The following is a 21,247-nucleotide window of genomic DNA, read 5'->3' on the forward strand; positions in this document are numbered from 1 at the left end:
CGCCCCCAGCGCACCGAGCTCCGTGGAGACGAGGGCGGCGCCCAGACCTCCCTGGGCGCGGGCGGGCTCCGATCTCCGGGCCCTGTTACCCCAACCACAGATCAGCATGCCTGGGCTGACAAAATGCCTTTACTTTTCACTGTTTGTTTGTGTTTGGGGGATCTTATGAAGGAAAAAAAAATTACTGTGGTCGCATTTTTAATCAATCGCCTTAAAAACAGTACACTTGCGTTATATTTTTAACATTTATAAAAGGATAAGTCACACCCTTGGACAGTCTCCCTGGTGGTGCCCACTGGGCCGCTCACGATCCTGGTTTTCTCAGTAAACTTACTCTCCTTGGCCCCCAACGTGAGGGTTTGGAGGCAGTACCTCCTTGCTGCTGTTTTTCTAGCAAGAATGCGCCCTCTTCTCGTGTAATGCACAGTACCGGGCTGTTACGGCACACTGCGGCATTACAGCACGTTCCGGCGTTTCCGCAGGTTACCGTGTGCGACTGTACTGTTCCTCTGTGGGTAAAACTGTTGGGACAAGTAGCACGCTGGATGCAGATTACCCTTTCCATCCCCTGGAGAGTGGTCTGCAGCTGTCTCCTCAGGACTGGTCCTGACCTGGAGAGTGAGTCACCAAGTCAAAATGCAAGTCAGGCCCAGCAGGTCCTCAGGGACCCACCCCTCCCCCACAGACCTGCCAGGAAGGTGGGCCCTGGCATGTGGGGTACGCTGGACCACTGCTTGGCATCCTGGTTCCTCACAGTGCCCTGCAAAAGTTGCTAGCTTAGCTGCCCCAGCCGCAGTTAGCCAGGCCCTGGCACTGCAGCAGGCAGGCCATGTGGCCTCAGCACTGAGTTGTCACAAATCAGTGAGAGAGGGAGCAGCTCAGGTCCCCCCCACCCCACACTGCAAAGCCCTGCTGAGTTTGCTCCTCACTCCCTGAGAACCCCTGGAAAAGGCTCCTGTGACCGTGCCCACAGGGCTGGCAGTTCACTATAGCACCCCCACTTTACAGATAACAAAATAGAGGTTGTGGCACCCGCCCAGGTGTGAGCCACAGAGCTCTGAATGGCACCTGGTTGTCCGCTTTGCCCCTCCCATTGCCCCAGCAAAGTGGACGCTGGCTGGCAACCAGACAGCTGGAGCCTCCTTGTAGTCATTGGGCCTGAGCCTAAGGGCCATGGTTGCCGCTGCTGCACAGAGCTGGTTGGTGTGGCCCTGTCGGTCTCCACTGCCAGCCCAGGGTGTTCTTGTGGCTGTGTTGAGAGGTGGGCCCAGTGGGGGCCTATGGCCTGGTGGAATGCAGGCCAGGAGGGCACAGGGAAACCCAGGCAGGGGCCGTGGGAGTGCTGGGTGCCTGGCTCTCCTGCCCCAGCCCGCAGCTGTTGGAAGATCCACAAGGATGGCTTTGTTTACCGGTGGCCATGGTCCCAGCGGGAGGGTGTGTTACCTCTAGGCTGGGCAGCAGGCAGACAGTCGTTCGTGGCCTCAAAGGACCTGGCAGTCCGCCCGAGGGGCCTCACACGCCCCGGAAGGAGAGGTACGTGGGGTCTTTCTCTCTTCCCCTCTCACTGCCCCCCCCCCAATCTCCCCGGAGACTTAGCTAGGCTCCACCCCTCCTTGGGACTTCCATTAGAGGGACTGTGAGGCTGATGTCAGACCTGCAGGAGTGTCCTGAGGTCACAGAAGTGGGGGGAACCCAAGCTGGGGTACATGAGCCTGCTCCAGGGGTCTCACTCCCATGAGGCCCCTTGTGGCTTCCAGAACAGAGGCTACCTTCCTTGGTGGACAGAGTGAACCCGGGCTCAGGAGTCCAAGGAGCTTGTTGGTGGACTGGGGTTCGTGGGGTGGCGAGGGACTGAAGGGCCTGGGGGACACGGGGTGGAGTCCCGAGGGGAATGAGAGGGCCTGGGGGTAGTAAAAGGACAGGAGCATGAGTAGCAGTGGGTCCTGGGGCTGCCCTCCCCCATATTCCTGACCGTTCACACCTCCCGCTCCATCCGGGCAGTCCCTGGACTGGGAGAAGGTGACTGGCTACAGCAGCAGACTAAACATGGGGCACATCAGATCCCTGACCCAGGTGGCTCTTGTCCCCTCTGTATGAGTTCTGGAGGAGAGAAGAATTCACCCAAGCTTTGTTCTCCTTGGTGGCCTGGGGGACTGGGCTGGGGCTGGAGGGGCAGGAGGACCAGGCCAGTTCCCCAGTGTCTCGTTACCCGCTGGCCAGCAGACAAGCCTTCCTGTGTGGAAAGCCAACACGCGGCTGTGGGGTAGGGCAGGGGACCCGTGGGGGAAACGGCCCTCTCCCCACAGGTGCCACCCCCAGGTGAAGGGACAGCGCTCAGCCTCACCCTCCTCCCTCACCTGCCCCCAGAGGCCTTTGCCCACCTTGCAGCTAAGGAATGGGGTGGGGGGCTCTTGTGTGGGCTCCAGGTGCAGGCAGAGGGGTCGGACAGCGGGCAGGACCGGCTTCCTGGTAGAGGTCTTTGGGGCTGAGTGGCCCTGGTGGCTGGCAAGGAGCAGCCCAGCGTGCCCAGTAGCTCTCCCAGTTGCCTGACAGTCCCCAGAGCCCTATACCCCCCCACCCCCCACAGCCCTGTGCCCTGCTCATCCTAGAGAGAACACACAGAAGGAAGGGGTGGTGGATGGGGAGCCTTGGGGTCACCCGGTCATTATGGTCCCCTGCTCACTTCCCCACACACCTGTGGGGCTGGGGGGACCTGTGCACGGTCCAGTGATGGCCTCCAGGGCAACCGGTTTTGGGGGGGTCAATGGGGCTGGACAGTGGGAGGACTGCCTGTGTCCGAGCCTGCCGGCCTCACGGGCATCCGCCAGGGCAGTGGGGAACTGGGAACTGGCAACCCCTCCTTCCTGCACCCACGGTGAAGGGCCCTGACCTCATCCAGCCTCCCTGGACCCCAGCTTCTTGCTCAGGAAGTCTCCGTGCTACGGGCTGCTACTTGGCGCCTTCTGTCCCCAGGCGGCCACGAAGAGAAACAGTTCTAGCTTGGGGCTGGGGGCGGGGTCATCTGTGTGTCCACACCCCCGGGGCGACTAGCTCCCATGAGGGCTCGCCGCGGGCACTCAAGTGTCCGCTAGGGGGCAGCAAAGGCGCTGCTCCACCCCAGCACCCATTGGAGGGGGATCCCCAGGCAGTCCTGTCCGAGAGTGAAGACCGCCCATATTTGGGTCACAGCCTCATTTATTTGCAAAGAAAGCAAGCCAGGTGACTCAGAAGTCCACTGCAACCGGGATCCCCCAGGGTACCCAGAGGTCAGTGGGGGGCACCCACCCTCACAACTGCTGGGAGGCCAGGATGTCTGGGTTCTCGTAGCAGTGGGCCTCCTTGACGGTGGCCTGAGGGGTGCTGCAGGCCCTGCAGGGGCAACACCGGCTCAGCAGGCGGTCCCAGGGCTCCAGAGAGTGGAGCCAGAGGGGGAGCCAGGCCCAGGACCGCAGAGGGCGAGGCAGCCAGGCTGGCCGATGCCTCTGCAGAAAGTTGACCAGAATAAGGAGAAGCACCAATGCCACCAGGGGCCCCCCGACTGCGGCCAGCACCGTGTCCCCCGCCAGGGAGAGCCCAAAGGCGGCCAGTGGCAGCAGCAGGAAGCTGAGGAGTAGGTAGGCGACGGCCACCCAGCGGTAACGGGCGGTCAGGTCCCCAAAGCGCTTGGCCATCGGGATGGGCAGCCGCAGGACAGGCACCACGTACCACAGCAGAATGCCAGCCAGGTTGAAAAAGAAGTGGATGAGGGCAACCTGGAGGGTGTGAAGGCAGGCAGGGTCAGGAGCCTGCGCCCGATGGCACAGGGTCCCCTGGGCTCGCCAAGTTACTTGCCCCTCCCCTCCCTGGCAGAAAGAACACTAAGTCCGAAGCTTATCTGGGGTCCTGCTCATTGGCTGAGACAGGCCACCTGGGAGGGCAGATTCCAGCCAGGTAGGGGTGGGCGTGCTCCTCCTGCCTTCCCTCCTCCTCTATTTTGGGGTCAGGAGCCCAGTCTGACGTCCTGTGTGGTAACTGCATCACTGACAACATGTGGCTTAGCTTGTCACACCTCATGCCTAGTGACCCCTCGTCCCTCAGTGAGCCTGGCCACCCAGCCCCGGTGTCTGGCCTGGCTCTGGGTAGGAGGTGCAGGGTTCCATGTGGAGGGAACACATCCCCCTCCAGGGGCTGCTGGACTGGAGGAGCCGGTGTTGGTGGGTACAGTCTGAAGGGCTTCCTGGAGGGCAGTGGAGCAGGCCCTGCACTGGGAGGCTCTGCGTGCACAGCGGGTCAGAAGCAAGAGGGCAGGTGGGAGCGGGGAGGGCCCGGGCTCCTTTTCCTGCATGAGGCCTGGCGAGATTGGGCTTTCAGGAGCTGCCCCTGTTGGCACCCAGACAGAGGCGGTGGAGGAGGGACACTCAGCCAGAGCAGTGGACCCCCAAGAATAAGCAGGACTTAACGGGACTGGGTTCAGGGCATGGAGCTGGGGGCTAGTGGGAGGCTTCCTGGAGGCAGAATTGTGATGGGGCAAAGGCTCCCCGAGTGGCACCCAGCACAGGGGGGCGGGGCCTTCAAGGAGCATGGTGCATCTTCCAGGGGTTGGGACCTGTTGGGTTGAGGTGGCTGGGGGTGAGGGAATAGAGGGGCTCACACCCCAGGGCCAGCAGACCTGGAAGGGACACAGCCAGAAGCACAGGTTGGGGAAGTAGAGCAGTGGCCCCTGATGGGAGGTTAGGAGGGGCTGCCACAAGGAAAGGAGGAGAGGGAACCCTAGGACCATGCAGGGTCACAGGGGGGTCAAAGAAATGACCACAGGGTCCCTGGGGTCCAAGGAGATGGGGCTGTAGGTCTGAGCGGGCAGTCAGAGATGGGTCCCGGGAGAGCTTAGGCCATGGCCAGCCTGGGGCAGGATTCGCACCTCCTGCCTGCAGGGCGGGACACAAGGGGACCAGGAAAGGGGGAGGAAGGGCGGTACCTGGATGGCACTGAGCAGCATGTTTGAGGGGCTGGCCAGGGCAGCCAGCAAGGCTGTGGTGGTGGTGCCAATGTTGGAGCCCAGTAAGAGGGGGTACACCCGCTCCAGGCTGATCACCCCGACCCCTGGAGGAGCCAGAGGTCAGCATGAGGTTCTGAGCCCCACTTCTGTGATCGAGTGCCCGCCCGCCAGGCTTGCCCAGGAGCCAGGCTCACCCAGGAGTGGCACGATGGCTGCTGTGAAGACGCTGCTGCTTTGGAGCACAAAGGTGAGGCCAGCACCCACCAAGATGGCCAGGTAGCCGCTGAGCCAGCCGAACGGGAAGGGGAAGTCTGCGGGTGGGAGGGGTAAGCTGGGTCACCTCCTGGGTAGCCTCTGTACCCCTCACCCCAACCCCACTCCTGAGTCCCTGCGCACCAGCGTTGATGACCATCCTCACAGCCTGGGCAATGCGGCCACGAAGCACAGAGTTGAGCAGCTTGACGATGAGGACCAGGCAGGTGCAGAGGACTAGCAGGGAGGCCGCCAGCAGGATGAAGCCCACGGCCAGGTCCGTGAGCGCTGTGCCCACGAACAGGTGGTGGCCTGGTGGCAAGGCAGGGGTGTGTGGGTGAGTGGAGGGCTGGGCGGGGCGGGTGGGGCGGGTGGAGCTGGGGGTGGGCACTGGGCCTCACAGGGCAGTTGCTCCGTGGTGGCTGAGCCGTTCCTCCCTGGGCAGGGGCCAAGGGCGTCCACTCCACCACAATCACTGCTGTTTCCTGTGGTCTGGGGAGGCAGGGCGGGCTCAGCACGGGCAGCATGGCAGGGGTCACTCAGCAGGTGGGGTGGGGTTTGAGGCGCCTCACCGTCTGGCCCCTTGTGCCACACCATTGCTTAATGAGGCTGCTGTTGGTGGCGTTGCCCGTGGCGCCGCTAGTAATGACATCATTGTCCAGCTGGGGGACAGAGCGATCACAACCGTGTGTGGGACCCTTGCAGACCCTCCTCCCCGCCCCTCAGCAGCCTGGGCACGCGGCTTCCAAGGGCAGCACCGTCCTCACCTGCACAATGAGGTGTGTGAGCGGCTGTGTCAGCACCTTGAGGATGTCGGGGGCGTGCACCCCCGCCTGCAGGCTGGTGACATCCAGGGCCAGGGCACTGAGCCTCTCCAGCAGGGCTACGGCGCTCTCCAGAGGCAGCAGTATCAGCACCGTGAGCCAGTTGAAGATGCCGTGCACTGCCGAGCCCGCGAAGGCCCTGCAGCCAGCGGGGCGGCCAAGTGGTCGTGGAGCCCAGTGGCCCGCACCCTGGGACCCTTGAACACAGCCCCGCCCCCGCCCCCTGCCACTCACCTCCGAAACTCATCCCGGTCCCCTGACTGTGCCATAGAGACCAGGGTGCTGGTGATAGACGTGCCCACATTGACACCCATGATGATAGGCACAGAGGCCTGGACAGTCAGCACTGTGGGAGGGCCATGTCAGTCTCCCGCGCCCCACCCACCCATCCCCGTCCCAGGAGGAGGGGCCACTCACACTTGGAGGCCACCATGCTGACCACGATCGAGGAGGATGTGCTGGAGCTCTGCACAAGAACTGTGACCAGCACACCGATGACTAGGCCCGCCACCGGGTTGGACAGCACCACACTGTCCTTGAAGATGTCTCCGGCCACTTTGCCTACGGCCAGGGGAGAGGGGCACTGAGGCTGCGGACACCGGACTGCCCGCCCGTCCGGGCCGCCCAGCCAGTCACTCACCACCCAGCAGCTGGAAGGCAGAGCTGAGGATGTCCAGGGAGCAGATGAAGAGGTAGAGGTTGCCCAGGAGCCCGCAGGCCTTGAGGAAGCCGATGGTCACACGGCGCGCCCTGCCGGCCACGCTGAGCTCTGAGGACACAGGGCAGGGCAGTCCTCAGCCAGCCCCACCTGCCCCGCCTGCCCTGCCAGCTCTGCCTCGGTGTCCCCCCAGCCAGGGCCCGGGCTCCTCTCCTCTGTCCCTTTGCAGGATGGCTGAGCAGACCGCCCCTGGAGCCTCCCAGAAGCCTAATTGCCAGCAGCAGGGAGGAGGATGACAGGCTGGGCAGGTAGCAAGCTGAGGGACCAGGGTCCCCTGGGTGCTGGTCTGCCTGCTGGGTTTCCATGTGGCCTGTCAGGGGCAAACCCCCTTCTTGCTCTGTCTCCCCAGGGACCCTCTCCATGCTCAGACCCTGGGGAGTCAGAGCCCATTTGGCCAGTTCCCTGGCACCTCCACACCTACCTTTCCAGGACTGGCCAGTGTCCTTCAGCTCAGGAAGGGCCCAGGGGTCCACGGCCCCCTCTTCCAAGACGGAGGCAGAACTGGAGGTCCCTGCAGGGGTCAGGGTCAAGTAGGTAGGTCCTGGGACCTAGCTGTTTCCTGGACAACCCCAGGTGGGAGCAAAAGGAGGTGGGGGACGTGGCAGAGGGACTTGGGGTGAGGAACAGAAGCAGGAGTGGGGAGGGAAGGGGGCCTCCGGTTTGCCTGGTCCTGGCCAGAGTTGTCAGGAGCCCCCTCCCCGCCTACCCAGAGTGGTGGGTCAGGGGCTGAGTGACAGGGAGGCAGGCCCTGGCCTGGGGCCCTGGGCTCCTGGTACCTGCATTTCCAAGACTCCGGTCCACCAGGCCAACCGTGTCCAGAGTAGGAGGGGGGACCTGGCCACCGGTGAGGGAATTCGGCATGGATTTCGGGCAGGGACAGACCCAGGCCCAAGCCTGGATCTGCTGGGGGGAAGGGCAGGTCAGACACCTCTCCTCCCCCTGCCCTGCCAGGCCCTGGGGTCCCCTAACCTGAGACCTTGGACGCTCTCCTCCCTCCCGACCCCCTGCTGGCCTTGGTGACCTCCCCGTTCCTCCATCCACAGGCGGTTGACTGCAGTGACCTCAGACGGCTGTCAGGCAAGCCCAGTCCAGTTTCAAGGGGCAGAGCTGAGGGGACCCTGGCTGCCTAGCTCCCTCGCTGGTCCTGGCTGGAAGAAGGCCTGGTGGGTGGCGGTGCTGACGCGAGGGCCGGAAGTAGCTAGGAGCAGGGAACCCGGGGACCTCTCCTATCAGGTGTCATTGGGGTCACAGCAGATGGTCCTGGCTTAGACTTTGGCATTTGATACCAAATGGTGACGTCTCTGCTTGATAAGGGCCCCACCCCCAGTGAAGAGGGCAGGGCAAGGGGCTTGGGCATGCCACCCCACCTCAAGGCTCCTTTCCTCAGCCCACTGGCTCTGCAGCCCCCAAATAGCCCTCTGCCTGAACTCCCACCCCCAGGGCCCAGATCTGGGCAGGCTGTCTGTCACCCCTCCGTCAAGCTTGCCCACAGGCTGGTCTCTCGCCCTGGGAGGGGGCGCAGTAAGCTCTGGGCCTGGCGGCCACCCAGCCCTGGCCCCAGTGTCCCTGGGTCCCTCCTGGTGATCGAAGCTCCTACCTGTGTGGTAGTGAGGGGCACCTGCGGGAGGAGGCACAGGGCGGGCGCAGCCTCAGGTCAAAGATCCACTGGGTGCACACATGACGTGCTGTGCACTGAGCCCATTAATGTTTACCCAGAGCTCAGGCCCCCAGGGGGACCCGTCATAGCCCCAGGCACCTGCCTTTTCCAGGTCCCACTGTCACTCCAGGGCAGGTGCTCCAGGCCCCGAGCCAGACCAAGGGTGTTGCAGGGCTGGACTTGTGTGAGAGCAGACACCTGTGTGACACTAGTGGACACTGCACGCCGCCCGCCTAGGACAGGGTAGCATGGGGGTGCTCTGGCTAGTGGGCTAGGGGACCCTAGAGCTCTGCACACCTTCTGTCTGCTCATCCCTGCCCCGTCAGAGGGTGGGAGGGAAGCCCTTTGTACTAGTTGGGTGAGGACAGCACCAGCCCCTGAGATCATCCAGTTTAGATCGGGTTTGAGGCAGGGCTGGGCCCGGCCCAGTGGTGGCCAGCAACAGTCCAGGATGTCATACCTCCATCTGCCAGTGGGGGGAGGACTGGCCCCCCCAGGCCACCTGGCTGCCCAGCCCTACCCCCAACCCCTCCTGGACCAGGAGGTGCGGCCCATGCTGTTTTCTCCACAGCTGAGCCCTGCCTGGCCCATCACTTATGGGGTGCCCCTTCCTGAAGTCAGTCCCCTTCTTGCTCCTGGAACGCCCCGAGGAAGAGCTGGGGCCAGCCCCTTCCCCCACCCCCAGGCCTGGTTTCCCCAGGGGGCCTGTTGGCTCCAGCACTCTGCCCACTGCCCACCAATCGCTGTGTGCCTGGGGGACTTTGCCCCAAGGAAGGAGGAGGTTTCTGAGTGTCCTCTCAGCAAATTCTCTTGTCCCTCCCCTTCCTGCCACCCACCACCCAGGGCGGGCCCAGCAGTCCCTCCCAGGAGCTCCTGAGTGACAGCTCCTTCCCAGGTAGGGGTGGGAATATTGCAGCCTGACTTGGGGGTGTCTGCACCCATAGCCTCCAGCACCTGCTGTGGCCCCTCAAAAGTGTCTGTGTGGTGGCCACTAGGAGGCAGAAGGCAGCCGAGGGTCAGGAAAGGGCTCAGGGTAGGAGTGGCCTTGCTAAGCTATGCAACCTCAGGCAAGTCCCCACCCTCTCCTGCCCAGAGCCCTCTTCTGGGACACTTGTCACAGCAGTAAATTTACATCTGCAGGGGACCCTCTTGGAACAGCAGCCAACACGATGGGGGCTCGGTTAGCTTCATTGAATGAGAACTCCCCAGGGCTGGCTTGCAGGCCAGGGGTGAAGGGAGTGGCCCTTTCGCTGCTCCCAGCTCACACCTCTGGGATGGTTCACTGGAACAGGTACCCCCAGGAACAGCCTTGGCTGGGCCCGGCCCCTCTGGCCTGCAGGCCGGCCCTGGCGACTGGCCACCAGACCCTTGTAAGAGCCGTGCTCTAAGCTGAGTCAGGCCTGGGCTGGGCTTGTGGGCAACTCCGATAGCAGTGAGTGCCCCCGCCCTGCACAATCAGGCAAGCTGCGGCCTGGGCATTCCGGTCGGATTCGGCAGGAGGTCACCGGCCCCCTGCAGAGTCTCACAGTACTATGGGCACAGTCCCTGACATTAGGCCGCAGCCTGGGGGGGGTCCACGTGGGGCGGCACCCAGGACAATCGGCCCCCGGCTGTCCTGGGCAGGTGGTGCCTCAGTCAGAGCTTCTGAGGTAGGCATGCTACGGGCAGCAGGCGCCCTGCCCGAGCTCAGACCTCGGGGCTGCCCGGTGGCGCCAAGCAGAGGTTGCTGCAGCCCCAGCAGCAGCATCTGGGTCGAGGGAAGTGGGGCTGGGGGCCCAAGGATGGGCAGAGCCCTGCCGGTTGCTGAGTGATGGCTGTGCTGCCTTTGAGGGGTGCGGGGGGCGGGGGCTCCACTCGAGATGGCTCCCGCTCGGCCTTGATGGCCAGGAAGGCGGCCAGGTCGAGGTCCAGTGTGGCCACCCCTCCGCGGGGCGTGGGCGTGCTCTGGCGGCACTGCGGGCAGGGGATCCAGCGCTGCTCGTGGGCTGGCGTGTCCAGCCGCCGCACGCACGCCTGGCAGAAGGTGTGGCCGCAGTAGAGGCGGCGAGGCAAATGCCCAGTGAGATCGTAGGCCGAGTAGCAGATGATGCAATCGCCCCGCCGGGTCCCAGCGGCTGTCCCCTCCTCCGAGGCCTGGGGACCCTGTGGCCGCAGCATCCTGCGGGAGGCACGCAGGGGAGCTCTAGCCCAGCCCGCTTGCCTCTGTGAATGTCCTGTGTGGTCCAGGCCCTGGCATCCGGAGCCCACCCTAGAGGACAGGAGCCCAGGCCTGTGCAGACCCGGAGGGTGGGTAGTGGCCAGTGGGACCAGCAGATGCCTGCGTTTGGGCACAGCCCGGGTTCCCATGCCAGTGGCTGGACAGCATCCTGTCCAGCTGTTTGATCCTTCTCCATGGCCCTCTTGCCCAGCACCAGGTCCCCACCCATCCCAGCCAGCCTGAGCCCCAGGCCTCTCTTACCTGCATCCGCTCTGCTGGGTGGCTATGCCCAGCCAGAGGGTGGCCGGGGGTGGGGGGACCCAGGGCGCCCTGCGGCTCCCTCCCTGGGGCTCACATTACTGGCCAGCACGAGTCAGCAGGGAGGCAGGTGGTGGCTGCAGGCGGGCGGGCTCCCCTTTCAGCCACAAAGCACTTGCAACTGGATCCACCGGCACCACCAACACGGCAGGAGATAAGGAGCCCCCCACCAGCCCTGCCCCCACCCATGCCCAGACGAGGCTCCACTAACTCCCAACCTAGGCCTGGCTTTGCTGCTCCTCATGGCCCATCTTCCTGGCTCTCCACCCAGACCCTCCCCCACTCCCACTCACATACTGGCCCCCACCTCACCCTGGAAAACTTTCCCATCTTAACCTGGGTGATCTCTCAGTTGGAGCAGCACCTCCTCCAGGAAGCCTGCCAGGACCCCACCAGCTCACAGCCCTGACGGGTCCTGTTCCTCCTAAGCTCAGTCACAGTGTGACGGTCCATGTTGATTTGCCCCAGCACTTTCATCCCTGTCTAAGCTGACTCTGTTGTATTCCCATCGTGGGGCAGTGGCCAGCCCCACAATGCCCCAAGGAGACCTCAAGCATAGGTGTGGAGAGCCCCACTCACACACAGGGACCACCCAAAGGCTCTCTGAGGCACAGGGCACCGTGCCATCAGAACCACCTACTCCTGGCATCTGCCGGCTACAGCGCCAGGGCCAGCCAAGTGACGGGGACACAGGCACAGCAGAATAGGGTGTATTGAGAAGGGTCAGTACAAGGCCAGGACCTCCAGGACCCTCACCACCTGGCTGGGAGGAAGCCAAGGGCCAGAGGGGCCCCTCCTATTCCTAACATCCTGGCAGTCCGAAGCCTCTTGGACTGGTCGGGCAGGTTTCCGTGTCTGGCCTGGGTGGGGTCATCCTCTGGTGGGGGCCAGCCATGGGGCAGGGGCCAGGAGCCTGGCACACCTGAGTCCCTGCACAGTCAAGCCAATGACATGTCCACCCACACCTGGAGACCGGTTGTGCCATGTGGCCTGTCACTGTGGGTCAGGGGAGGGCCGGCACCAGGACCCGTCCATCCTGCGAGGCCAGCTCCGCAGTGGCTGTCTCTGCCCCGGAAGCTCAGGGTGCCCAGTGCTGGCCTCGCCGCTGACTCCTCGCCCCGGCATCCTGGCCTCACCCTAGTGGTGACACAATGCCACGCTTAGCAGCTGAGCTTCCCGCATGTTCTCCCGAGCACGCGTGCTATGCCACTCCACTGCGGGGAGTCAGGTCCTCCAAGGGCCTCCCCCAGCCTGGCACCCACCTGTCCACCTCCTCCAGGAAGCCCAATCCCTGGAGGCAGGACGGCCAGGGAGGCAGCATGGGCTGCTCCACCCAACGGATGTTCAGGAATTGGCTGTTGCCTGAGAAGCCAGAAAAATGACCCCACTGAGGCAGGGCGGTGACTCACAGTGAGCAGGGCTCGGTCCTGGCTGCCTGGGCTCCCTCTCCCAGAAACCTGCCAGCACCAGTCCCACCCACCACCATCCTGCCAACCTGATCCACCTCATGGAGGCCTTTTTTGGAGCTCCACCCCCCCATTCTATGCATGGCATCCTGCTGTCTGACCCACGGACTGACCTGTCTCCCAGCTTGGACCCAGGCCTGGCCAGGGCAGGGGCCCCACTCCCACCCCTCCTGTCCAGACTCTGGGCAGACCCGAGGCCTGCAGGTCAGCGTATCAGGAGGCAATGGCTTCCTCACCCCCAAATGTCCCACAGAGGCTGGGGCATGCGGTACCGTCCAGCCCAGCGTCCCTCCTGAAGGGTCAGCAGCAAAGGAGGAGTCACCTGAACAAAGCTCACTCTGCTTTATTGCCTGGGCCCTGGGCCTTGAGGGAGGGGGTCAGGGCTGTCCCCAGGTCTGCTCTCACGGCCAGCACCCACAGCTCCTTTGCGAGGGGCCTGAGCTGAGCTGTTGGCCTGTTTGGCAGGTAGGTGTCCCTGTGCAGTGTGGGAAGCAGCTGACACCGTGACCATGGCCCCCGGGCTGCCCCAAACATCCAGGCACTGCTGTGGCTGCCTGAGTAGTCCTGGGGCCCGCTGTGCGGCCAGGCTAGGAGACTACGCAGCAGCAGCTGTGGCAGCGGCAGAAGCGAGGGCAGTGGCAGCAGGAGCAGCAGGGACAGCAGCAGCAGTGGTGGGCAATGTCGTCACCGCGCCCGATAGGTGGCAGGCCGGTGTAGGTCAGTCCTGCCGGGCGTTGCCCACTGCTGTAGGGGTTGCCCGGCTGCTGCCAGGCCTGCTGGCCCTTGACAGGGGCGGCCCCCTTGGCCCCCTTGGCCCCCTTGGCGCCCTTAGGCCCTGGAGCAACCTCCAGGGGCTGCAGGAGGCGGCTGGGCTCCAGGCTGCAGGGACCCATAGGCAGAGACTGTGACTCTGAGCAGGAGGGCGCTGCCTCCAGCTGCTGCCCCAGGTCAGGCCGTAGGTGTGCCCGAGGGATGCTGATGTGGGCATACGGGTTCTTGACGATCATCTCATGGGGGTCCATGGCCTGGCCTGGCAGGGGTGGGCAGAGGAGACAACACTGGCTAAGTGGAAGGGAATGGCTGTAGCCCAAGAAAGCATCTGCCCCAGGAAAGCCAGGCTGTGCAGATGCCAGAGCGTGCCAGGCCCTTGTGCCAGTGTGTGTGTATGTGGGAGAGAGCCAAGTGTGAGGGACACTGTCTCCCAGCCATCCCCCAGGTGTCCTCCCCCTCCCTGAGGGGCAGTGCCCTGTGACGGAGAGCTGGGAATGGGTGAGGGAGGCTGGAGACACAGCTGAGCTGGCCCTTCGGGGGACCCCCCCCAGTGCAAGGAAGCCCCTTGGCCCAGGACCCACCTGAAGTGGCAGTGGCAGCCGTCTGTCCTCTCGTCCTCTAGGCCAGGTCCCAGTGCCTGTGAGCCAAGCGACTGACAACCGCCTTTTCCCTCCTGGGGAGGGGCGGGGCCATGGGCGGGACTCAAAAATGGGGTTCCCAAGATCCTAGGAGGCTCCCGCTCCTCCAGCACCGTGGACACCCACCCTTTGTGCTCTTGTGGGCGGTGGTCATGCCTCAGCTTTGAGGGGTATTGCCAGCCTGGGTGACTCAGTCTCGATGCATTCCAGGCATGTGCTGGGCCCTTCAGGGACCTGCCACTCACCAGGAAGGAGGGCAGGAGGGTACCCCGGGTCAAGTTCTCAGGTCCCAGCCCTCGGGTGGTCTGGGGAACCTCAGCCATCCCTCACATGCCTCAGAGCCCCTGCTTTGAGACACAGGGCAAAGATCCTGGCTGCCAGACACGGGACGGGGTCTGCTGGCAGACAGAGACCCGGATGTTTGAGAGCAGGACCTCAGTCGCTTGCTTTTTATTAACAGATAAAAAAATTGTTTGATTTACACACTTTTGCCAATAAAAACGTACTTATCTCACAATCGGCGACACGCGCGTCATACACAAGTGACATGTCTAGCTCCCTTTTGAAACCAGTTTCCCTCTGATTGGCGGGCTCGGAGGGCCGCGAGTCTCATCCCAAGTGTCCCCATGCTTCAACCTTGACCCCTCTCCCACCTTCATCTGTAGGGTGGCACTTTGCACCTGCCACGCAGGGTCGCTGTGTACGGGGGTGACAATGGATGTGAACACTTGTGAACGCTGGCACTGGTGCGCTCCCCCTGGGGCGACCTGGGGCAGTAGGGTGCGGCTGGACCCGCACCCCCAGTCTTTGGCGCCCGGGGGAATCCCAGGAAGGGCAGGATCAAATCAGACGTGGCCCAAAGGCCAGGGTGATCGGGCTGGCATGTGTGGGGCCGGTCGGACCGGTCCGGACACAAGTTCTACCGATGCAGCACCGGATACGGGGGCAAGTGGGCTCGAGGCCCTGAAGTTGGAAGGCTGACGACGAAAGCCCACTGCGCAGGCGCCGGAAACCCCGCCCACCGCTCCCTCAGACTCCACCCTTCGCCGCGAAGCGGGAATGGCGCATGCCCATAACAGGCCTGAGGCGGTCTGTGGGAACTTTATTCCCCAGAAGCCTCAGCGCTCGAGGGTTTCCCTGAAGACCCGGCTCGGCGTCTGCTGGCCTCGGACAGTCCAGAAGCCGGCTTGGGCAGTCCCAGCTTTGAACCGCGGGGCTCGCTAGGCGCGGACTTGGGCGGGCTCGAGGCGGGATCTCGTCCCTAGGGGCGGGGCCTCGGGGCAAGGGGCGGGGCGTGGTGGCGGGTGCCTCCTTTCGTGCGCGCTCTTCGGGTAGGTAGGTGAGAGGTGAGCGGAGCCGTGGCCGAAGTTGGGCTCCGAGATGTCCACTAGCCGGGCCTTCCTCAGTTGCCCCCTTCACAGCAGGGCCTATAAGGCCCTCCCTGCCAATCCCGCCGGGCACCTGCTCACTTGCATACCTCTTACACCTGCCCTCGCTGAATGGCAGAGGAAACTGAGGCCCAGACACTAGTCCGAGGTCACACAGGACAGCAAAGTCAGGCCCCATGGGCCAGGGACTCTCCTCCAGCCTGTTTTGCCCACATGGGCTCCCTTACCAGGAACACCGACCTTTCTGGGCTTTTGCCTTGCAGGACTTGGAGTTGAGCCTAAAGGTGCAGCCTGGTTTGTCCAAAGGGGAGGTTGCTGTCCAGGGTCAGAGACAGGGCCCAGTGCTGGCCACAGGAGTGCAAGTGTGCTACGTGGTGGCTGTGGCAGATCAGAGTACCGTACTCTGGAGGCTCCCACAGCCCTAGTCCCTGCCCTGTAGTTGGCACCATGTCCTCTGTCCTCCCTGTCACCTGAGGGCTCCCCAAAGGCAAAGGGTGTATCCCAGGGAAGCCTGGCCTGAGGAGGAAGCAGAAAGGAATGGGGCCTCTCTGCTGGGTGGGGTCAGGTTAGCGCTCAACTATGTGACAGCAGGGCATCAACTATGTGACGGCAGGGCACGTGCTGACCTGATGGGAGGCCGGGAAGGGCCACTCCACCCAGAGTAGGTGCGTGTCCTCTGTGGGCTGCCTCACAGCAGTCTGTCCAGCTGTCGGTTTGACCTTCCGCATACCCCTCACCCCACCCATCTGTCCAGCTGTCCTGTCCTTGGAGCCTTCTCCTCCGACCTACCGTCCCTCCGTCCACTCCTGATATCTACTTTTTCACCTGCTCACCCCCTAGTGGTCATATCGCCCTCTTTGAGCTGCCAGCACTGGGCAGAGCCTGGGTGCACCTGTGAGCTGGAAAACTCCAGAGGCAATCCCACTGGGGCTGAACGGAAGGACAAGCAGAGACCCTGACTCTCGGGGGGACACAAGGCAGTCCGAGGGTGGGGCCCTGGGAACCAGCTTTCTTGGAATCACCTCTTGGCGCCATCCCCTTGTTCCCTGTGGCACTGTGAAACCTTGGGCTTCGAAAAGCAGATTTCCCTTCCAGAATTGGGGGGTGGTGCTTGCCTAGGACCCAGGGTCAGCCAGGCGGGGACAGGATTGGGGGGAACTGGAGGAGGAGCGACACGGGGGTCCTGACCAGCACGCGGTCCACGGGCAGAGGGTTACCCCGGGAGCGGGCCCCAGGCCCTCTGCGGATCGAGGGGCGGCCAAGAGACTGGCCCCGCCCCGCGGACCCCGCGCGGGTCCCCAGACGGGGGGTGGCGCTGCGGGCGCGGGCGGGCGCCGCGCGCACTGCGGTCCCCGCGCCTCCGCCGCAGAGCGCGCCACGCTTCGCACGCACCTGCCGCCGCCGCCGCGCCGAGCCCGCGCCCCGCGTCCCGCGCCCCCGGGAGCCGCCGCGGCCAAGCCATCGCCCCAGGTTGCCACCGGAGCCCTGGGAGCCGCCGGATCTGCCGGGCCGAGGCGCGGACGCCGCACCCGGGCCTGCCTTTGAGACAACCTCTGCGGCGGCGGCGCGCGGCTCGGGGACGCCAGGCTGGGGCAGGTGAGCGCGGGCGGGGCGGGACGCCCGCGGGTCGCGACTCGCCGCTCCTCCCCACCCGGGCAGGGGTCGGACCTTGGGGGCGGGGACTAGGGAGAGACTGGGTCCGAGTTCCGCGAGGGTCAGGGTCAGAGGTCGGGCGCCCAGTCTTTTGTGCTGGGAGAGGGTGAGGGTGGGCCCGGGCGCTGCCCTTACGCTGTCTCTCACCTGCAGCTCGGGCCTGGTGCAGGCCTCTTCCCCGCTCCCGCCGCCGCCGCCGCCGCCGCCGCGGAGCCCGCGGCCCGGGTCCTCCCGCAGCCAGGGCTCAGGCTAGCTGCCTTCCCTGGGCGCCCTGCCTTGGAACCATGGGGCCCACCTAGCCCCTGCCTGCCCGGATGTCCCAGTCCGGGTACTGCTAACCTCGGCTGCAGGGGGAGCCCCCCCAACGCCCCCTCGCCAGCTTCAGCAGTCAGAGAGCCTGGGTGAGCCCCTGGGCCAGACCTCCAGCCCAGGGCAGCCTCCCACACCCCCCTGCCCCAGCCTCCCTCCACCCCCGCCCCTTCCTCCTCCTCCTAGGACTGGACCAGAGAAGCCACTGTGGCCACTGGGAGGGGCCCTGCCCCCCCAGCTCTCGCCGGTCGCCCCCAGGAATCCTTGGGGTGGCCGGGGTCCCCACCAGGCCTGGCGGGACCAGGATGCTGCCCCCACTCCTCCCCCCCGGCCCCACCCAACGCCCCCTCCCACCTTAACACCCAGTTTGACTGGAGACAGCCGGATGCCGGCTGACCCTGGGCCCGAGGTGGGCAGTGGCTGGCCGGGCCTCCTCATGTCCTGCCTGAAGGGCCCCCATGTCATCCTCAAGATGGAGGCCATGAAGATTGTCCACCCTGAGAAGTTCCCCGAGCTGCAGGCGGCCGCCCCCTGCTTCCCACCTGTGCCCCGGCCCACCCCAGCTCTGGCACCCAAGCGTGCCTGGCCCTCAGACACGGAGATCATTGTCAACCAGGCATGTGGGGGGGACATGCCTGCCTTGGAAGGGGCGCCCCGCACCCCACCCCTGCCACGGCGGCCCCGCAAGGGCAGTGCGGAGCTGGGCTTCCCCCGCGTGGCGCCAGTGGACGAGGTGATTGTGAATCAGTACGTGATGCGGCCCAGCCCCACAGCCTCGGGGGCCCCAGTGGGGGCTGCACCAGCTGCGGGTGAGCCCCTGGAGTGCCCCACCTGCGGGCACACGTACAATGTCACTCAGCGGCGGCCCCGTGTGCTGTCCTGCCTGCACTCTGTGTGTGAGCAGTGCTTGCAAATCCTGTACGAGTCCTGCCCCAAGTACAAGTTCATCTCCTGCCCCACCTGCCGCCGTGAGACTGTGCTCTTCACTGACTACGGCCTGGCTGCGCTGGCCGTCAACACGTCCATCTTGAGCCGCCTGCCGCCTGAGGCGCTGACCGCCCCATCGGGTGGCCAATGGGGGGGCGAGCCCGAGGGCAGCTGCTACCAGACCTTCCGGCAGTACTGTGGGGCTGCGTGCACCTGCCACGTGCGGAACCCGCTGTCAGCCTGCTCCATCATGTAGCGCCCACCGCTGCCACCGCCCACCGGTCCTCGTGCGCTGTTGCTTCAGGGACCCGGCCCTGCCCTGTCCCCCTCTGACCCCTCGCCCACCACAGCTCCTGGCCCCTACCCATGTGGCATTGTCGCTGCAACCAACTTTGCCATTAAAACTCTGCCAAAGTTTGCACCTTGTCCCTGGGCTAAAGCCGGCTCCTGTGGCCTGTGCCCAGGCCTGGCCAGGGTGGGCGCCAAGGACTGCAGCCCACACAGGCTGCCAGAGGGAGGCCCAGCACTGCTTGGGCTCAGCCTGCTCTGCTCACTGGCCAGGCTGGGCTGGGCATGCTGCTCAGGAGGGCTGGGCCTGGCTGTGTGTACACACGTGTATGTACATGCAGAGCCAGCTGCCTGCGTGCACTGGGCAGGACTGGGGGCAGCTGTGCAGAATGGGCCCAGCTGGGCAAAGGGAGGACGTTTCTTGTGCACTGGCCACTGGACATGGGGGCGGCTGTGTGAGGGACAGCTCAGTTCAGCTGGCTCCCGGTGCCCACTTGACACTCTGGGGTTGTGTGGGAACGGCCTTTGGGCCAGTCTGAGCTGGGGTTGGGACAAGGGCTGGCCGAGATCGCAGCAGAGTACAAGGACCCGGGAGCCTCCTGTCATCTGGCACTCAGATGACCTGGATTTGGAGAAGGAACCTTTACAGGGGTGGGGAGAGGAGAGCCACCGGGGATGGTGACAAGGGGTAAGGGCGAAGACAACAGTGCAGGAGCCGTGGGTACAGTAGCTGCTGCTGTTTACTGAGAGCCATTTTCTGGACCAAGCACAGAAGCCAGTATGTCACCCCCAAGCCCATGAGGTGGTGCTGTGACTGTCTCTGTCCTTCAGATAAAGGCCCCAGGCTCAGTGATGTGAGATTGCAGGCAGTCAGGGGCCTCAACTCCAAAGCCTGGCTGGGCCCTTGTCCCTTGCAGCTCGGGCATGTGCCAGACCGCCAGCCACTCGGGGATGCCCCCTTGAGTCCTGACGTGGCCAGCGAGGAGGCCCTGTGTGCACAGGAAGGGCCCTCCCCTTGGCTGCCCTGACCTTCAGGAAACACACATTGGCCCTTATCTGGGACACGGGCAGATGGGGGAGGGGGGGCTTGCAGCCCCTGCCCAGAGCCCTGCCTTCTCCGGGGAACTGACTCACTGCCAGGACTCTCTGTTCCCTTCCGTGTCTGCTGTGTCCCTCTCGTAGACAGACTGGGGTGCACTGCGGGGGAGAGGGGAGACAGCCCAACAGCAGTATGATGCCCGTCCACTTGCAGCGCTTGGGGCCCTGGTCACAGATCTCCAATGCTGTCCTTGGGCTCCAGTGGTCACTGTCTGGGGTGCAGGGGCTGAGCACAGGCTTCTGGGTCCCAATCTTGGGTCTTGATCGAAGGTGAGTGCCTGGTCACCCCTGGGTTTTCAGCCTGGTCATCAGGCCTCCAGGCCCAGTGGCACCCGGCAGCAGGTGTGACAGGCCCTGCTCAGTAGCCTGAGCGGTCCAGCAACATGAACAGCAGCCCCAGCAGTATGAGCGGTGTGAAGACCAGCAGGAGGCCCAGCAGCTCGAGGCCCAGCAGGCCCAGCAGTGCCAGGCGGCGGGCACAGGGTCCCTGCTCCCGCAGGGCCCAGAGCCGGGCACCCAGGCAGGGCGGGCAGGGCAGGAAGGGCAGGCAGCCCCGGCTGCCCACAGGCCCCACCAGGAAGCGCAGCTGGTAGCGGTGCTCTAGGGAGGCCCAGGCCCCGGGGCCCCGGAGGGGGGGCAGGGGAGGTGTGGGGGGCGGGGGTTGCTGGGGCCCATCAGCCTGTAGCAACTCCTCCTGCAGCTGGCAGATCTCCCATTCGAGCATGGGCGTCTTCTGGCGACACAGGGGGCAGCGCACCCGGCCCATGTCAGCGCTGGGGGCTGTGCCCAGCAGCTGGTGCAGGCAGCCTGAGCACAGACCGTGGCCACAGTTCAGCAGGGTCAAGCAGTGCTCACCGGGCCCATAGGGCTCTGTGCAGATGGGGCACTCCTCCTCCCCTGTGGGCCCGGCCCAGGGGTGGGCTGCAGCTGTGGCCCCCAGCAGGGGCTCACTGTCCGGAGCCCTGGCACCCTGAGGGTTCTCAAGGGCCTGGCTGTCCACCCCTTTATCTGCCAGCACTTGGGGCCATGGGTCCAGGGGCTCAGGTCTCGGAGAGGCCGAAGGTGGACCGGGTAGCCCAGAGCTGAGGTCAGTGAGGTCATGAGTAGGGGTCCTGGGACAGGAGTCAGGATAGGTGGACTGGGACCCCAGGGTGGCGACTGTGGTGGTTGGGGCTGTGAAGGTCAGTGTGCCCCTCTGGGGCCAGGACAGGGTCTGGCACTGACCTTGCAGCAGCCACCGCCTCCTCCAGGATCCTCGCCCCCTCTAAGTTTACTTCACTTGGGCCCCGAAACCAGTGCCAGTTGCGGGCGGCTCCTGGCCCACATGTGCCGTCCCCACCAGATCTGGCCGGGCCTGAATGTAGCCACCGCGACCCGACCTATGTCAGCGACTGACCTAGACCAATGGGCTCCAGGCCGAGGCAGTGTGGGTAGGCGGGCCTGCCTGACCGCTTCGACAGGAATTTCCCTGTGAGCCGGGAAGGCCCATCCCAGGGAGGAGACAAGGCCCGCCCTCCTGGGCCACACCCCTTGCTCAGGGCTCCCCAGCCAGGGCCACAGGCTGCTCCTGGGGCTGGGAAGGGATGGTCAACATAGCTGGCCCCCAGCTTGGCCATCAGAGCCAGGGCAGAGCTTGTACAAGGTGGGCCAATAGCCACCACCTACCATGTGAGAATCAGACACCAAAGTGTTGCAGCAAAGCTGCCTGTGGCAGTGGGCCATGTGTCCCCACCATGGGCGGTTGTTCCTCAGGCCTGGGAGCCATGGG

The 21,247-nt window shown here is 64.7% G+C and overlaps 5 protein-coding genes across 7 annotated transcripts; 1 reads left to right on the plus strand and 4 right to left on the minus strand.

The window, feature by feature from the left end:
• Nucleotides 1-3,177: 3,177 nt before the first annotated feature.
• On the minus strand, nucleotides 3,178-8,667 carry SLC34A3 (solute carrier family 34 member 3). Of its 3 annotated transcripts, XM_074331419.2 has the most exons (14): nucleotides 8,367-8,667; nucleotides 7,831-7,917; nucleotides 7,546-7,669; nucleotides 7,191-7,280; nucleotides 6,692-6,820; nucleotides 6,469-6,612; nucleotides 6,286-6,397; nucleotides 5,995-6,190; nucleotides 5,800-5,889; nucleotides 5,629-5,719; nucleotides 5,372-5,539; nucleotides 5,170-5,286; nucleotides 4,955-5,079; nucleotides 3,178-3,752 (listed from the first exon to the last, which is right to left on the minus strand). In XM_074331419.2, exons 3-14 carry the CDS (start codon nucleotides 7,628-7,630, stop codon nucleotides 3,288-3,290), a joined length of 1,812 nt encoding a protein of 603 aa, XP_074187520.2. In that variant the 5' UTR covers nucleotides 7,631-7,669; nucleotides 7,831-7,917; nucleotides 8,367-8,667; the 3' UTR covers nucleotides 3,178-3,287. The 3 variants fall into 3 exon arrangements, with proteins under 3 accessions (XP_074187520.2, XP_074187522.2, XP_074187519.2); XM_074331421.2 differs by lacking the exon at nucleotides 7,831-7,917 and having other exon boundaries at nucleotides 7,546-7,672; XM_074331418.2 differs by lacking the exon at nucleotides 7,831-7,917 and having other exon boundaries at nucleotides 8,367-8,666.
• A 1,084-nt stretch (nucleotides 8,668-9,751) lies between these two features.
• RNF224 (ring finger protein 224) lies at nucleotides 9,752-10,611 on the minus strand. The gene has a single exon (XM_074331427.2). The coding sequence runs from the start codon at nucleotides 10,581-10,583 to the stop codon at nucleotides 10,113-10,115; it is 471 nt and encodes a 156-aa protein (XP_074187528.2). The 5' UTR covers nucleotides 10,584-10,611; the 3' UTR covers nucleotides 9,752-10,112.
• A 2,123-nt stretch (nucleotides 10,612-12,734) lies between these two features.
• On the minus strand, nucleotides 12,735-15,007 carry CYSRT1 (cysteine rich tail 1). The gene is made up of 2 exons (XM_019756810.3): nucleotides 13,760-15,007; nucleotides 12,735-13,437 (listed from the first exon to the last, which is right to left on the minus strand). The coding sequence occupies exon 2, from the start codon at nucleotides 13,427-13,429 to the stop codon at nucleotides 12,995-12,997; it is 435 nt and encodes a 144-aa protein (XP_019612369.3). The 5' UTR covers nucleotides 13,430-13,437; nucleotides 13,760-15,007; the 3' UTR covers nucleotides 12,735-12,994.
• Nucleotides 15,008-15,267: 260 nt separating this feature from the next.
• RNF208 (ring finger protein 208) lies at nucleotides 15,268-18,511 on the plus strand. Its single transcript, XM_074331426.2, has 2 exons — nucleotides 15,268-16,800; nucleotides 17,011-18,511. Exon 2 carries the CDS (start codon nucleotides 17,552-17,554, stop codon nucleotides 18,347-18,349), a length of 798 nt encoding a protein of 265 aa, XP_074187527.1. The 5' UTR covers nucleotides 15,268-16,800; nucleotides 17,011-17,551; the 3' UTR covers nucleotides 18,350-18,511.
• A 577-nt stretch (nucleotides 18,512-19,088) lies between these two features.
• On the minus strand, nucleotides 19,089-21,244 carry LOC109460898 (ring finger protein-like). Its single transcript, XM_074331556.2, has 2 exons — nucleotides 21,212-21,244; nucleotides 19,089-20,743 (listed from the first exon to the last, which is right to left on the minus strand). Exons 1-2 carry the CDS (start codon nucleotides 21,242-21,244, stop codon nucleotides 19,838-19,840), a joined length of 939 nt encoding a protein of 312 aa, XP_074187657.2. The 3' UTR covers nucleotides 19,089-19,837.
• Between the last annotated feature and the right edge of the window lie 3 nt (nucleotides 21,245-21,247).

This window comes from Rhinolophus sinicus, chromosome 16 (assembly GCF_057876585.1).
Source record: "Rhinolophus sinicus isolate RSI-liver-muscle chromosome 16, RSI-T2T, whole genome shotgun sequence".
In the NCBI taxonomy this organism is placed as follows: Eukaryota; Metazoa; Chordata; class Mammalia; order Chiroptera; family Rhinolophidae; genus Rhinolophus; species Rhinolophus sinicus.

What these genes read in the sequence shown, in the direction of transcription:
- SLC34A3 (XM_074331421.2), bottom strand. Translation starts at nt 7,630, where the DNA reads ATGCCGAATTCCCTCACCGGTGGCCAGGTCCCCCCTCCTACTCTGGAC. An exon ending in CCGGAGTCTTGGAAATGCAG is followed by an intron (nt 7,281 to 7,545) that starts GTACCAGGAGCC and finishes TGACCCCTGCAG; the next exon opens with GGACCTCCAGTTCTGCCTCC. An exon ending in GTGGCACAAGGGGCCAGACG is followed by an intron (nt 5,720 to 5,799) that starts GTGAGGCGCCTC and finishes CTGCCTCCCCAG; the next exon opens with ACCACAGGAAACAGCAGTGA.
- CYSRT1 (XM_019756810.3), bottom strand. Translation starts at nt 13,429, where the DNA reads ATGGACCCCCATGAGATGATCGTCAAGAACCCGTATGCCCACATCAGC.
- RNF224 (XM_074331427.2), bottom strand. Translation starts at nt 10,583, where the DNA reads ATGCTGCGGCCACAGGGTCCCCAGGCCTCGGAGGAGGGGACAGCCGCT.
- LOC109460898 (XM_074331556.2), bottom strand. Translation starts at nt 21,244, where the DNA reads ATGGCTCCCAGGCCTGAGGAACAACCGCCCATG. An exon ending in CTGAGGAACAACCGCCCATG is followed by an intron (nt 20,744 to 21,211) that starts GTGGGGACACAT and finishes AAGTAAACTTAG; the next exon opens with AGGGGGCGAGGATCCTGGAG.
- RNF208 (XM_074331426.2), top strand. Translation starts at nt 17,552, where the DNA reads ATGCCGGCTGACCCTGGGCCCGAGGTGGGCAGTGGCTGGCCGGGCCTC.